This window comes from Pieris rapae, chromosome 7 (assembly GCF_905147795.1).
Source record: "Pieris rapae chromosome 7, ilPieRapa1.1, whole genome shotgun sequence".
In the NCBI taxonomy this organism is placed as follows: domain Eukaryota; kingdom Metazoa; phylum Arthropoda; class Insecta; order Lepidoptera; family Pieridae; genus Pieris; species Pieris rapae.
The window spans coordinates 10,619,986-10,636,534 of record NC_059515.1 but is presented as its reverse complement, the minus strand read 5'-3'; the positions used below and the strand labels follow the sequence as shown (position 1 = coordinate 10,636,534).

General features: G+C 34.5%; 1 protein-coding gene across 1 annotated transcript; it reads right to left on the bottom strand.

The window, feature by feature from the left end:
- Positions 1 to 308: 308 nt before the first annotated feature.
- Positions 309 to 6,635, bottom strand: LOC110998831 (delta(7)-sterol 5(6)-desaturase erg32). Its single transcript, XM_022267626.2, has 8 exons — positions 6,522 to 6,635; positions 6,085 to 6,308; positions 5,298 to 5,494; positions 3,892 to 3,987; positions 3,633 to 3,785; positions 2,632 to 2,815; positions 2,077 to 2,249; positions 309 to 602 (listed from the first exon to the last, which is right to left on the bottom strand). Exons 2-8 carry the CDS (start codon positions 6,305 to 6,307, stop codon positions 441 to 443), a joined length of 1,188 nt encoding a protein of 395 aa, XP_022123318.1. The 5' UTR covers position 6,308; positions 6,522 to 6,635; the 3' UTR covers positions 309 to 440.
- Positions 6,636 to 16,549: the final 9,914 nt, after the last annotated feature.

The following is a 16,549-nucleotide window of genomic DNA, read 5'->3' as shown; positions in this document are numbered from 1 at the left end:
GTTTCGTAGATACCTAATAAATTAAAATATATTATGATTTGAGAGTAAAAATAAATATAGGGGCTTAATATAAAATACATATTTATAAACTATTCTACATGCTTTATAGAAATACTTAAAGAACGAGGAAAATGCAATACTTATATGTGGTGTATTTACTATTAACAATGAATTTGTAATTTCAGTAGTCAAGAAATTTAGCGAAGAAACTATCTGTAATATTCTGTAAAGAGAGGCTCCGATGCGAACAATAAATCTATCTAGAATTCGAGAAACTCTCAACGGAATCCTTTAAATGAAAGATTAAATCTTTTAACTACCTTTATTCGGTAAATGAACTACATTTTTTAACCTTTAAAGCTCTTTTAAAGTATCAGTTCAGAATAACTAAAAAAACTAGAAAATTATATTTACGTCTTATAATAAATAATTTATTTAGATTATTCAGATTTCTTAGAACCGAGTGTTGTCAATAGTTCCTCCTTAAGCTCAGGATCGGCTTCCAAGATTCTGTTTGCCTCGTCTGTGTTGATTAGGGGCGCCTGTCCATGGAAAGTCTCTTCAGAATAGACCCGATCAGGTTTTCTTAGTGTTCCAAACCACTGAAACAAAAAAATCACCATCGAAAAGGCATTTTGGTATTTTTCTGCTATCGGCGTTTTGAGGCAGTGAAGTAGATTTGATTTAAAAAATATTACTTATTATATTAATTACTCGATAATATCTCATACAAAATGACACTTTAAAAGTACGTGTTACACTTTAAGTGTACGACTGTACCTACATAATATAATATTGTAGGTCGTTCTACTGATTCTTCTTCATAACACTAGCCATAATGGGATTAAATAATAGGAACAATAACTTTAACCCAGTTCTTTACAATTATATTTTTGTTCTGACCCCATATGGCATTGTAGTGGATTTTTTCTCGAGGCTTATTTTAACTGTAGCTTTAGGTCTCTCATGGAAGCATCCTCTCCTTACTCAGTGGAGTTCTTCAACTGTCATCCTACAACCATTACCGATCTCGCGAATAGTTTAGCTCATAAATAGTTTATTACCGTGCTTACCGTAATATAGGTTCCGCCTCAATGAGTAATGGTTATACTTTCAAGTTGTTAATGCAGTAGGTAGGTTTTAATTACTGATTTATTATTTTACTATTAAATGTATAGGGAATGTTATTATTACTGTAAACTTAAGATTTATGCTATAAAATTATAGTAAAGTTCCAATGTAGCATTGATGTTAAAAACACTAGCATTGCCAGAATGCTTTCAATGCGTAAAATTGCTTAAAAATTTGGTAAGCTCTTTCTTGAAAGATAGTAAGTCCAAATGGTTCAGAAATACTTCATTTGGAGCTGGTTCCAAATAGTGGTGAGGCGCTCTCATTTGTGGAAAGACGGACATCGTGGTGACGGATGGTATTTCAAAATCTGCATGTCTGATTCAAACCAAACAACTCATTTGAACTGATAAATGCGGTAGAAAATGCAGGGAGGCTTTTCCTCCAAGGAAGACAGAGCTTTAAGGATAGAACGTTGCTGTAATATAATTCAGGCATCGAAGTATCACACCCTAGTGATGTCGTAGTGCTTTCCCATGGTCATCCAAAGTCGAGTTCGACACAAAGGGACTGCCCAGGCCATCGGCTTTCTCCTTCGCGGTATGAGCCAGTTAGTCATTCACGCCATTCATTCAGTCATTCTATGCAAGAGACGAGAAGGCTAGAGTCCCCGAAGTGAGGACTTTGCCTCCGCGATTTCCCGTTCCATACCCTGCTAGACCACCTCGGCGACAGAGTCACCGACAACATCTAGAGTACCCAATGAAAATGAAATGGTATGTCAACGGTAGGTCGCAAAAAAAGACCACCAATGTCAATCTGCTAACTTGTAGAGTCACACATGGCGACAGCCCGCGAAGCGAGGTGTAGAGGGCGCGTTAACGGCACAGTGCCACGCGATAATCCGATAAACCAAATGGCGGGTTAACATCTGTTAATATATGTTATATTATGTTAGTTTAGGTTTACTAAACTAAAATATAAATTGATTTAATCGTACTTTACCTTATCCCAAAGAAACATGTTGAAGCCAAAGTTGCAGTGAAATATCTCGTGGTGCTTGTCATGGAATTCTGCATCTGGGAGCCAGGGTTGCCACCACGGCGCTTTGAAGTTGATGCCAGTGTGATCTATGATTCCGTAATAATAAGTGTAGAGGGCTATTGCGTAGAAGGGTGCTGAAAAATTTTCACTGATTATTAATTTTCATCACTTAGTAAATTATAACAGACTGTTGACTTATTTTTAAATGTTTTTTTTTATAAAGCAGGGGGCCGCCGCCCATGGATGCTCTCGATGCTAGAGGGCTCCCGAGTGCGTTGCCGGCCTTTTAAGAATTTGAACGTTCTTTATAATATATAATAATTTATATCTAATGTATAAAATACGTGACAATATGCGAATACTTCCTAGAGCGCCGGAAAAATTGGCTCAATAAGAATTTATTTGTTAATGAATCTTGCAAATATAGTTGGTCTGGCTACAGTTTTGTCTTACTCAACATAAAAAATTATAAAGATATTATAGAGATTCAGCTATAATTATACACAAAGCACATACCCCAGTGCACGGGTATGGTAAACAGCGGAAGGCAGGATGTGAGCTGCACATGCAAAATCTCAATGGGATGAATGGCCGTGGCAGAGAACGCAGTCGGCTGCTTGTAGGTGTGATGCAGCTTGTGAAAGTGTTTATATAGCCACCGCGTGTGGTACATACGGTGAAGGAAGTATGTCGTGAAGTCCTGTAAAAAACTATTTTATTTCTTTATTCACGTAATATACTTAAGGAAAGGTATTAAAAGGGGCTCGACGAAGCAGCACGAACCAGTCAAAGCTATACTTGGGTAAGAAATAAAAATGTTTAGAACTGGCCAGTTAGAAACATTGCTAATGAAAACTTTTTTAAATTTCAATTTTAGAATTGTTTGGTAATCTAATGTTTATTGCACTCATTTGTCATTTGTTTTTGTGAATTGAAGGCAAATCTAAAACTCTGTTACATGTGAAGTTGAACGCGATAAAATTTTCGGTCAATGATTTATTATGACTTTCATTGTGGGTAAGCTAAGATAGGCTGCGATTATCATTTCTTAATGAAGCGCCATCTCGTGTCAGGAAGCTTTGGACCGGATAGACTATAATTTATAATACTTAAACCGACCACCATAAACACCTTCGCATGGACTGGTGTCGCCAAATGTTAAGTTCAACGGCGGTAACTCAATTACTGTACTTGACATCGTCACAGGTGATGAAAGCTGGATAAATTTATTCGTAAGAACTAAAGATGAAATTCGAGCTTTCGTAAACCCTAAAGATGCGGTGCAAGCATACGAAAATGCCATAGAAAGAACCCTAAGAAAGAATGGGTCCACTGCTTTTCTCAGTGGTTCCATCGAATGTGACGATGTGTAGAAAGGAACGGAGATAACTTCGAAAAACAATAAAAGTATTCGCATCTTTCTACATTTAGCCGTTTTTCATTTTCTAAACATTTTTAGTGTTACCTAGGTAGAAGTATTCTTAATGACGAAATTTCCATCTATCACTTTATCTCACCGAATAGAGGAATATAACCGGAAACTGTAGGAACAACCAGGCCCAACCATACTCGTCAAACTGGAAGTATACCGTGGATGGGTTTCCGTTTGCTATGTAAGTCGCCAGAAAAGCCGAGAAAGAGCCAGTTACGAAGAGCGATATCACGCCCACCTGAAAACAATATTATTCGAAAACTCTAAGTTCATCATATCCATAATACAAGAACTTGTAGTTGTTGTTTTAAATTCATGTGTCTAAAAACAATATTAATAAAAACCTTTATCTCATGGCGCTCCAGCTCTGGCGATAGCCATTTGTTTGGCTGCAGCTTCCACTCGTGAGCGATATGACGTCGTTTTGTGTAGTAGTACCACTGTATGAAACATTGTTTTAAGGAAGTGACAGATACACAGAATCTCGTTCGATATGTCATAAAATTTAAAAAGACGGCATTTTGTATGAAAGGCTCTTAATTAATCAAAAACGAATTTAACAATAGTTTACGTTACCGTTGAACTAAAATTTAGAAGTTACCAATTAAGAGATAGTTGAACAAATTAAATCTGGAGCTAATCGCAATCAAAAACATTTCACGCAAATAAAAATTAATACCAAAATATCTTTACATGCATTGGAATAAAAAAAAATTCTGAGCAGAAATATTGACCACTATTGTCTCAACAACACAGGATTATTTATTTAATTTCTTCTTCTTCTTCAAGTGCCTCTCCATTACTGGAGGTTGGCCGTCAGTTTCCTGAAACGCGTCTCGTCCTGCACCAGATGCAGCAACTCTTCCGCATTTATTGAATTGAAATAACGTATTTACTATAATTAAGTTTACAATTTAACTATGTATGGTATGTACTGGAAACCTACCGCTACTTCTTAGCAACGATTAAATATGGAACAAAATACAAAATTCCAATGCAAAATGGAAAAAAATGAACAAGATTTGACTGTGAGCTGTCCTGCCCGGAATAAGACAAAGTTCACAGTAACTTGTATATTATAAGTTAATAAGTGAAAAGTTAAAAATTGGAGCACAAGAACAAACTGTCTTCCGTAATAAAGACTGTTAGTAGTGTTGTTAGACATTGTATTATGTTAAATATCCTTTTTAGTAAATTAGGTTATATTTAAATGAGTCTTTAGCCAGTTAATAGCTCAGTGACTCTTCACTGTCTCTACAATATATTAAAAAAACAAAATGAATTTAATGGCAATATAGTTAGTAAGGTTTTATTCAAGAAAGTTCAGGTAAATTTTAATTATGACTCAAAGATTTGCTTCATAAAAGTTAATTACATCGGAGCGAACATTAAACACAATTTAACGACTATTGCGATTATAACTGTTATCTCGCAAACAAAATATTATTTGAACGTCTAGGACCTTTTAATACGCTTAATACCGAGAATGAAAATAATTGTTATCTGCAAATGATATTTATGTGCGTGAACTGTGACGATATTATTGGGGCGTCCTTTGAGTTTACATTTCAAAATTGTCTCTGAAATTCTCTTAACTGACTATGTAACTATAAAGTTTATCTGTATCATTTGTCACATTTTGGTCATGTTCTTAGTTTTGGCTGGTACAATAAGTTTGGAAAATAGTTAACAAAACTTCATGATAACGAAAAATGGGTTGATTTTTCTTTGTGTGGCTAAGAACACTCACGTGTAAAAATCCCCCTATAATGAAATATGTGGAATAGGACACGATGTGTGCTCCGATGAAGAAGACAGAGAAGTTCTCCATTTTTAAGTTCTTTAAGGTCAAGAGGTCAAAGACTTCCGCTGTGCTGACATTACGCTCACTCTGGGAGTGGCCAGATATCTGCTTCAGCGCTGACACTAATATTATCACCCATTCTCCTAAAACAGAATCAGTTTTGCAACATATAATAAATTAGCTATTAGTTTCTAATGAATGTAAAAGTTCGACACGAAAAACTCGCTTTGATCTAGTAAAGGGCTAATTGTTTTTATATTATTTTTGCGTTCAACGAAGATTGGTGTAGCAACTGCTCACATCCCTGTTTCATTCAAAGTGTTTAGCCAACGGAGTTTCGATGATTAAACGTTTTTCCTCTATTAATATAATATAGTATTACGATACAATCGAATTACCAAAGAGATAGGCCTTGGTACTTTATAATATTAAATTTTTATCACGCAATATTTAATTTGGGGAATATTATCATTGTAATCAGCTACTCGTCATAAAGGTTATCAACCAAGTCTCTGACCACTAACTTCTTGTTTCAAATACGTTTACAACGAATCTGTAATTTAGAAAAGTTAGTTAACTAATCTCGCTAACTGAAACTGGAATACCATTCCAGCAAGGACATAATATTATGGCAGAAACAAATTATCTAACCAAACAGTTGCTGAAATATGTTAAACCCCATTGGAAGGTTTATGGACTTTAAACATTGTTTTGATAAAATATACATTTATACCTCTTAAAGTACAACCAAACGTAAAAATGGCAAATGTCGCGATAATTGTGCTTAGAAAATTTGGTAACTTTTCAAAATACTTCTCGGCTAAATCGGCGTGTCGGTCGATCCATTTCAGTCCCTCTGCGATGGGATCCCAGTTTTTTATACTTTTTTCTACCTTCTTTAGGTGACCGTTATTTGATTCGCCATTTATCGCCGTTTGGCTGGGTTTGGTAACCATACTGAAAAAGTTGTCCGGCTTTAATTCTAGATTAATATTGTATGGAGATACAGCCCATATACCTGCTGTTGCTACGAATACTTTTTAATGTTATTGATGATAAACGAGATTTAGATTAAATTTGTGATTTTCTGCAACTTTTTTAAGTTAAAAAGTAAACTCTAAGGAATGCTCACTGAAGTCACAAATAAAACGTAAATATAAAAATACTTACGTGTAGCCTTGATTTATTACATTAAGAAAAAAGAAACTAACTGACAAACATATTTGTTACAAGATACGTTCACAACTAAAAATAAGGTGATATGGCGGTATCATGTTTTGCAAAAATTTAACCTTTGTCTTGCGGTTAACAAAATATAGTTAGGTCCGAATAAGTCAATATATTATATTGGTTCTACGTATTATTAATATTACATTTATGTAATACGTGGGTAATACTGAAAATGTTTAGAACTGGCCAGTTAGAAACATTGCTAATCAAAACTTCTTTTGAATTTAAATATTTTAGAACTCTTTGGCAACTTAATTTCGTTATTACATTAATTTATCATTTGTTTTTGTGAATTAGCGGCAAATCTACGAACCCGAACCCAAAAGTCAATCAGCTCAGTGGGTGTTTCCTTTCCCTAACTAAGGTAATAAAAGAATGATGTCAAGGAAAGATCATTTCGCAAAATTTATGCTAGAAGATGAAAGGACAGTTACTACAGACTGGTATGTCAATCGCTGTTTGCAAAGACAACAGTATCTTGGAAACAATTCCACAGCAGCATCCTCGAAGCAGGATTCTCCTTCAACGACAATGCTTCAGCGCAGTCCGCAAAACGGACTGTTTAATATTTGACTATGGCAGATGTCGAGATAATGAGTCATCCGCCATACAGTCCTGACCTGGCAACCTGCGAGTTTCATTTATTCCGAAGAACTAAAGATAAAATTCGAGGTATTCGCTTTACGAGCCCTGAAGATGCGGTGAAACCGTACGAAAAACCCATAGAAGAGACCCCTAAATGGGCCCACTGCTTTTCTCAGTGGTTCCGTCGAATGCGACGATGTGTAAAGAGGAACGGCGATTCCATCGAAAAACAATAAAAATATTGGCATTTTATTGAGCCGCTTTTCATTTTCTAAATATATTCAGTGTTACCTAGGGATTAGTTAGTTTTGTTGGTTTTCTAATTATGTAACTCAAACCTAAAATCGATACATGTCAAAGCATATTTGTAATTATTTCTAATTCAGACTTTCTTTCGACGACGTGCTGTTTTAGATTATAGTAACAGGTGCACACATTTTGTAAATTTAATTTTTGGTGATAAATGAGACAGAAGAAAGAGTTAATTGCCAGTTCCTCTCGTCCGATCTGCGTTCTTGATTTGAGAACTAAATGTAAATTTAGAACTATTTATAATTATAGTGACGTTCATAATATGTGTGCCTATATAAATTAGTTATATTTTAATTGGAGTTCGATTATAAATCAAAAGACACTGCTACCAGATTTTTTTTATATTTACTCAATCGCGCGGAACTCTAAATCAATTTTCACAACAAAAGAATTCATATTAGCTTTATCACCGTTCTGTGACTTGTTATGGGTCATAGAAAATAATAGATTGGAACATCATTCTCTATTCTGTAATATGACAATTAGCTAGTTAACTACATGCCACTCGACAAGTATAGATAGCATACTTATTTAGTAATATATCAGTATGCTTACGTCATTTCTAATCTTAGCAGAACTACGTAAAGTTTTATTTACAAGACTTTTTCTCGGCGACCTCGTTCTCGTATAAAATAAAAAATAAACGGATAATGTTTCAATAATTAGTCGAGAGATTGCTTCCCATAAACAAATTGAAAAACTTACAAGCTTAACCTTATTTTGATATTAAACACATAACTTACACATGTTTGTTTGAATCAATTGATTTTTAATTAATATATTTCAAAAATAAAAAGGAATATAGATGTTTTCTTTTCTCACAAATATCCTTATAATATTGTCTCTATGAAAAAATAATCGTAACATATTTAGCTGCACTATTGTCATAAACAGTCCACTTGTCACTTTAGAGACAGCAGTTAAGCTATCTTTGCAGCAGGAAGACGATTCTTCAGTTCGCCATGTTACAATTAAAAAATTTGGTTATATTGACAGTTTGTTGCTTCTTAATAATTTCATAATTCGTTTAAAAGCATTGTTTCCAAATGTAAATCCAATTTATTAAAGAGATATTATTTTTATTTATGTATGTAGCTCTTATATCTAGAAAAGAACATTAATAACTAGCTAATCTCAACACATTTTTAATATTGCTTAGTATTTCACAGAGTAGAAAACAATATAAAAACACTTCTTCACGCATAATGCTATTATAATAGTGTTACACTACCATCTCTTGGAATTTATAGGAAGCTTTATACTTGAAATTAAATTTGGTGTCGAATTGAAAATGGTGCCCTCTATATTTACTCACCGAAACTATCACTATTCGTATAAGTGTTTGTCTCTGAGTTCTCACTGGTTATATTATATCTCAGTTGATAGCGCTAATCTCAATTTACTTTTTGACTTTTAAATTCAACTAGCTATGCAAGTAGTTTTAGCAATAAACCAAAATTATATTTAATTTATAGTCATAATTATAAATGTGTACATATTTTTATGATAGGTTATTTATGTATTTTAGGATCCTACTGCAAATTTGTAGTAAGTGACAATTAATATTACTACTACTTTTACTTACTACGGATTTCATTCGTGGGGAAATGCGTTACGCATACCCTCTCGCGGCACAGTTGCCTGGTGGTGAAAGATTATGTGGGACTCGCTACTGAGCATTTTTTTTTATAGAACAGGGGGCAAACGGGCAGGAGGCTCACCTGATGTTAAGTGATACCGCCGCCCATGGACACTCTCAATGCCAGAGGGCTCGAGTGCGTTGCCGGCCTTTATGCATACCCACTAAAACCCCACGGGGCCACCAACAATCGCCTGAGGCAGGACACGGTAACAGCTTAGCCTTGTCCGCATACATTTAATGGATTTATTGAAATCGAATACACTGCATTATCAGTTAGTCTTTAATTACTGTACAAATACCTAATATATACAGTATAAAAACAGGATAACATTTTATTAACTTGTATGGCTATGCTGGGTGTAAGACGGTCTGGCAACATAGTTTTATGGGGCAATAAAACACAGTTCACAAGCACCTATCGCTCGCCGATCGCAACAAATTGCACGTGATATATCTACCGAGTTGAATAGGGACTCTACACCTACTCAACTTTTAGGATAATTAAGGAAATACGAAAAACTACAATTTCTACAAGTTCAAGTTGCGTCGGATTTTCAGTCATGCGTTTAAAATCAATTCCAAATCAATATTGGTTTTTACTTCTTATGTTGTTGAATGATCATTAATAAATAAAAAACTTTATTTTTCTTAAGTGATATTACTACGCTTAAGCAAACGTTTTACCAACAAACGTTTTACATTTACAGCACTTTGAATTGTTAATTTTACATACTACCTCGGTGCTCGCGGTTTCTCTACGCGATCGAATTAGAAATAAAGAGATCAGTTTAAGCTTAAATGTTGAGGTTGGTACATTGTCCGAAGAACGGATAGCCGATGGGGCAAAAAAACCCTGGAATGGAGGACCAATCGTCGAAGCGTTGGACAGATAACCTGGTGAGGATGAAGGGAAGGAGAGAGGCCTATGTTCAGCAGTGGATGTTAACAGCCTGAAACGAGTAACACCCAACGTAATTATATATGAATTACTCAGGTGAAAACAAGAATCTTGAAATAAAATTCAAATATACAAAAGATTATTTGAAGATATAAATTTAATGTTAAACATGGTATTGAAAAGAGTCCTTTAAACTAGAAAACTATAGTCAACCGTCCTTCCGCCGACCACTAGCTAGATTTTATCGGTCCTTCCGACCATTAAACCGGCCATAATGAACTTTCCCCGGCAATGCAGTGGAGCGTAGGCAATGATTTACCGGCACAATAAAAAGAATTTAAGGGATGGCCCAGGCGTCATAAAGAAGAGGGATGATGCGCGGCTGCCCCAAATTGTTCCTGGAATTATTGAAATTGCACTCGCTCGGCTCGGCTTTTTACATCCTTTTACCGCAATTTTGTTACGCAAGGCTACAGATGCTCAAATGATAGGTCGAACAAAAATACTTCTTTAAGAAATTAGTAACAAACAGATAACATCATTATCTAAGAATGGTGATAAGTAAGATGAATCTTAGCTAGTTATTTTGATTTCATTTCATAATCATCAAATGATGAGTTACAAATTGGTATACCTATGATAACTTATACTTTTATATAAAGGACGCAAATTAGCCTACTAATGACAACATTATCTCCAATTAATTTTAAGGATATTTATATATTTTAACAAAACTTCAACTAATAATGCAATATCACCTGATGAGACTAAAATAATGCCTTGTCACCACTTCCTAAAATGGCAAGAACTAATATATATATACTGGATTCTGTCTTGGTTAACTCATCAATAGCAAAGAAAGATGTATTTTCAGTATTTGGTGAATACATTAAAAATGAACTGCGTTCACAAAATGTGAAAGAAGCCTTTTACTTGCAAAAAGAGAATACGAGATGAAATATTTGAAGTTAAAATTAATATACCAGTGCGGATTATAAAAATATTGTTTACTAAGTTACCAACATCTCAAGAACCTCCAACATCGGTAATTGAGTAAATGGAGATTATTATTAATGAGACCTGCCACTATTCAACATTTACAGTTGATGTACTAGCAATTCCAACCACTTCCCAATGTGGAAGTGGATAAAACTGAAGAATATGATATGAGACATGCCTTTTTTTGAAGTCTTTGTCTTCATATAGTGATATAATCTGAAGTGATTTCTGAACTTGACATTTCTAATATTTAGAAGAAAAATGTAATTCATGACTTCATAAATTGTGTAAATTAATTCTAAATGTAAATTGATTAGTATTTTCAATATAAGATCCAGTATTATAGAGACTCGTATTATAAACTTACACCCATATTTATACAAATCTGTGCAATCGGTCAATGTCAATCTTAACAAAACTATTATTTCCTCTCTTTTTATCACATTGTGTTAATGTTGTTATATTAAGAGAGAGATGATCACTTTAGTTAAACCTGTACAATTAAACTGGTTTAGTTGTTAATAATTGTAGTGATGTGAATATAATTGTAGTTATTATATAAAATCATTGTAATTCCAGTGAATTTCTAAAAATAAATAAGTATATCTCTTTTTCTAAAACTTTGGTGTGATTGTGGTATTTATTTGGCAAGATTCGGCACTACAATTGATGTTTTTACTCGGATACTTAATTATGTGGAATGCAAACATTATATTTCATTATTTAGTTACCATAAGCCATTGATAACAAAAGTAAATAATAACGATAACAAAAATTAATTGTAATATAATTTACAATTAATGAAATTCTGTAATAATCTTAGGAGGAATAAGGTAAAATGAAATTATTGTATTTTTTGTATTCATGTATGTGATAATAAAAGCCTTTTATTAAACTAGTATCTAATTTAACTTTAATTAATTCCTGTAAATGGTCATAAAGAAGTTTTACTTCTTACGTGTGTACACTAGCAGACGTACACATTTTTTTTATCATTTATATTTACCATAATAGTTGTTTTAGAAAAAATTGCTTGTAAAGTAAACTGCAGATATAGCATTTTATGTAAATAAACAAAACTCAGCTTTGATACAGTTAATATACATTTTCCAAACCAATGGGCATCGATTTTGATTACATTTTACCCGATTACGAATCCCGCATTCACAGCGTTCAATCTAAATAACAAAGACAGATTTAATGTGAACATTGATAGCGAGTATCAATTTGAGTCGGGCATCAGTTACCCCCTGAGGTCTGATGGCTTATTGTGCTACCCTGTAGGTTTAATCCTATCAGCAAAGAGTTATAAAATAGATACGCTTTCTTTATTATTATAACACTTTTATATGTCCTTTGACAGATTGCGAGCGAGGTGAAATCTTTCAAAGGCCTTCTAAGTCTAATTATTTAATAATTGCATACGTTAATTTCATTAAAAGTTAAAAACTTAAACAAGCAATGACACCACAGCTCCTATTTAAGAACTTTTCTTCTGCAACAGGAGGCAAACGGGCAAGAAGCTTACCTGATGTTGAGTGATATGGACATACCAGCAGGCTCTCAAGTGCGTTGCCAGCCTTTTAAGAAATGGTAGTCTTGAAAGACCCTAAGTCGAATCGGTTCAGCAGTGGGCAGCTGCTTCCACATAGTTAAAACGCTCAGTTGTGCAACGACGGACCTAGGTACAAGAAGAATAAATATTATTAAGAGGAAGAGAAGGGCAAATATAATTATTGATCAAGAGTTCAATTCTATTTTTAAAGCAGTCAATTCTATTTTTTTTTACCAAAACACGTTCAAAAAACGATCGTAAGAAGAATTAATATCTTAAAATACTGTAATTTATTCGCTTCCTTCTTTATATTATTAACATACTAGCGACCCGCCCCGGCTTCGCACGGGTGCAACGCTGATACTAAATACACTACAGAAAATCTGTGAACGTTGTAATAAAAATGTGGGTTACCCATAAGAGATAGACATATACCATCACGGACTTTTCTGTAGACCTTTTCAATATGTACAATACTTAGTGCATTATTTTGATAAAAGTCGTAGGGTTCAGGGCTGGCTAGGGCCTGCGTTTGCAATGTAAGCGGAAAAAATGTAATTATTTACGTCATCACATTAGAAACCTCAAAAATAACAGTACTTCTCTACTATTTAATGGACGTTGTTATACATATAAACCTTCCTCTTGAATCACTCTATCTATTAAAGAAATCAATTAAATCTTTGAAACTACGCATCAAAACCCGTTGCGTAGTTTCAAAGAATTAAGCATACAAAGGGACATAGGGACAGAGAAAGCGACTTTGTTTTATAATATGTAGTGATATCACCTCTGTGTATTAGTCTATGCGTGTAAGAACCCCTGGTAGCGTAACCCCGCGGGATTCGCTGATATTACCGGCTCATTATTTTCGAGTGTAAAACTCAATAATGGTATAATGATGAAGCAACTCTTGCTTATTGCCTGGCGGGATATCGGCGGCGGCGGCGGACACAATGGATACTGATTTTCAATTATCATTATGATTTCGAAGTATTTATTGAGCTTTAAAAAGAAATTATTTACGGATTACGTTGCGACAAACAAAAGCTTTGGGTTTTAAAATTTATAATTAAACATGTTAAAAAACTTTGTGACTAAACGTACGAATGACCCATAAAGCTATGCGTTCAGAGACAATGCAAAATATTTTTATTTACAGAACAAAATAAGTTTCATACCTGAATGGGTTTGAGTAGCGAGTAGCTCAGCTCGACCTAATTTTCTCTTTTTCTAAGTCACTCGTCTAATGGTTGTGACTTGCCAGAGAAATATGGAAAGGAGCATACTGGGTTACACTCAGATTGATAGGAAGAGACACGTACAACACCAAGCGAGGGAGAGGAAGACCATGTGCACGGTGGGCTGATGACTTAATAAAGCCACCGACCAATAGAAGCAGTGGAAACAGCTGGGGAAGGCGACAAAGGCAAGCTGTACAAGAACACAGCTGTGCAACATACCCTTCTTAAAGAACTTTTTAAATACATACATATTTTTGTAAAGTTTTTTTTATAGAACAGGGGGCAAACGGGCAGGAAGCTCATCTGATGTTAAGTGATACCGCCGCCCATGGACCATCTCAATGCCAGAGGGCTCGCGAGTGCGTTGTCGGCCTTTTAAGAATTGGTACGCTCTTTTCTTGAAGGACCTTTGAGGCTTTGAAATTGAATTTTCTCTGTGTAGATACAGAAAGTTCTAGATATCAAAGGTCAGTCTTTCTATTTATCCAACTGAGGCCCACGTTTACATTAACAAGCCCACAATTTTTCGATAATAACAAATTGAAATAGTCCGTTTGTAAAGTATAGCCGCAATTAGGGCGGGGGCTATAAATCGCTCCGTATCTGATTTGCAACATGGAAGAGGCGTACGGTGCCGCCAGCGATGCAATTCGCCTGTGGTACACTGGACCAACTCTAATTACTTTAAAATGTATCCCTCGAAGATAGAAAAATATAATTCATACTAGAAGACGCCAAGAACGTCTCAGACGCGAAGAAGAGATGATGGAAACTTCAGGAAACTGTATTTTTTTATTTTTTTTATTGCATTTTGATAGTTTTGATATTTAAAATAATTCTAGTATGTTTTGACGTTGCAATATTTGTATTTTTTTATAATATGGATAGTTGTAGCCGTAAAATTACTTATAAATAAATAAAACGAGTAAGAAATTAAAAGGCTTTCTACTCATTACTTTACATACTATCCGTACAAAAGTACCCAGTGTAGCTCCAATGTAAAACATCGTGAATGCATCATGGACGCACATATGGCCAGTGCATGACGTCCGACGCACCCCTTTAAGTGCCTCTTCGACGTGCTAAAGAATATATTAACGAAGATACCACACCCGTCCCTCTCCGATCTACACCATTAAATAAAGAGGTAACAGCTTTAATTACATGCAAAAACTAAGAGGGAGAGTGTAGTAATAATTTACTTGAAACTACGACGGTCACGATTACTTCGGTCTATGATAGATAGTTTATGTTTCTTGTCATGTTTATGTAATTACACTTTATCTTATTTAGAAATTATTAATTAACGCTCGAAGGTAAATTATACTCTGACAGATTAATGTACGGCTTTTTTGAAGATTATAAATCAGTTCTCGTGCACAGAGCGCTCGTGATTGATATTCAAATGTGAAACATGATATAATAGATTTTACAAAGTATTTGTTAATCAGATTACCGTATTGGTTAAATAAGATTCTGTGCACTCTTTTATAATATAATATTAATACAAAGTTTATTTGTAAAGTATGTAGTACTTAAAGATTTATTAATTATAAACACACACTACACAGTCAATTATATAAAAAAAGCATGCAATTGTCATATTATCATTTATCATCAAGAACAGTTAAGTTATTTATCAAAACTTATAGTCTAAATACTCTTCCACACTTTAAAAGCATCTTGCTTTTAAACTTTTACTGTTTCCTCCTTTTTTTTATATCTAATCAATAAATAACATTTTATTTAGTTATTTATAAAAATACTCCTGCCTTCACAGATAACCCTAAATTGACTAGAGTGAACTATAAGTGAATTAAATTTACAGACGAAACAAAATAAAACAAACATATGAAATTAATTAGGAAAAAGAAAATGACAAAATACAGGAAATTACCTAACTACTATAGGCTCTAGCAAATAATGGAACTTTTGCCAGACATATATAAATATATAATAGCTTTGAAGTTTATTTCGAAATCCCGCTTGCAGAGACTCTTGTTGACACCACTTTGTGGAACCAGCTACCCACTGAAGTATTTTCAAACCAATTCGACTTAGGGACTTCAAGAAAAGAGCGTACAAATTTCTTAAAAGGCCGGCAACGCACTCGCGAGCCCTCTAGCATCGAGAGTGTCCATGGGCGGCGATATTACTTAACTTCAGGTGAGCCTCCTGCCCGTTTGTCCCCTGTTCTATAAAAAAAAAGAAAAAAAGACCCACTTGGATAAGTACGGTTAAGCTACATTGTGTTCGGCGCCTATCCATCAGAACATAAAATAATCATAAAATTGTCAATCGTGACCGTCTCAATAAGGCGGTAATCGTCAGATCCGATCGGCCATAGCTCAGCCAGCTCACGGACGACGAGTCTCTAACTCAGTACAAGTCGGGATGTTATGAAATTGTGTAAGGGCATTTTACAGCGAAGAAAAAGCTATCTAATAAAGTATGTTACGTACACACACATACACACATTTGTTTGGCTCAAACATCTTAAAATTCTCATAGAAAATTGTAGCACAGATCTGAACGAAATGTCCCGAAAAACTGAGGCATTTCCGTATCGTCACGGAAATAATGAGTATAAACTGAAAAAAAAATTGGGAAATATAAAACAAGCTGGCTTGTGTCAGGCGCAGAATGCTGAGCACCTATTAAGAAAATAAATGATTATGAAATATATATACAGGAATCTCAGCACTAGAAGCTGTAGGGCCACTGGGTTTATTA

Coding starts and splice junctions, on each gene's coding strand:
- LOC110998831 (XM_022267626.2), bottom strand. CDS start 6,307: ATGGTTACCAAACCCAGCCAAACGGCGATAAATGGCGAATCAAATAAC. Junction 2,250..2,631: donor TACCATACCCGTGCACTGGG/GTATGTGCTTTG, acceptor AAAATTTTTCAG/CACCCTTCTACGCAATAGCC. Junction 603..2,076: donor ACATGTTTCTTTGGGATAAG/GTAAAGTACGAT, acceptor TTTTTGTTTCAG/TGGTTTGGAACACTAAGAAA.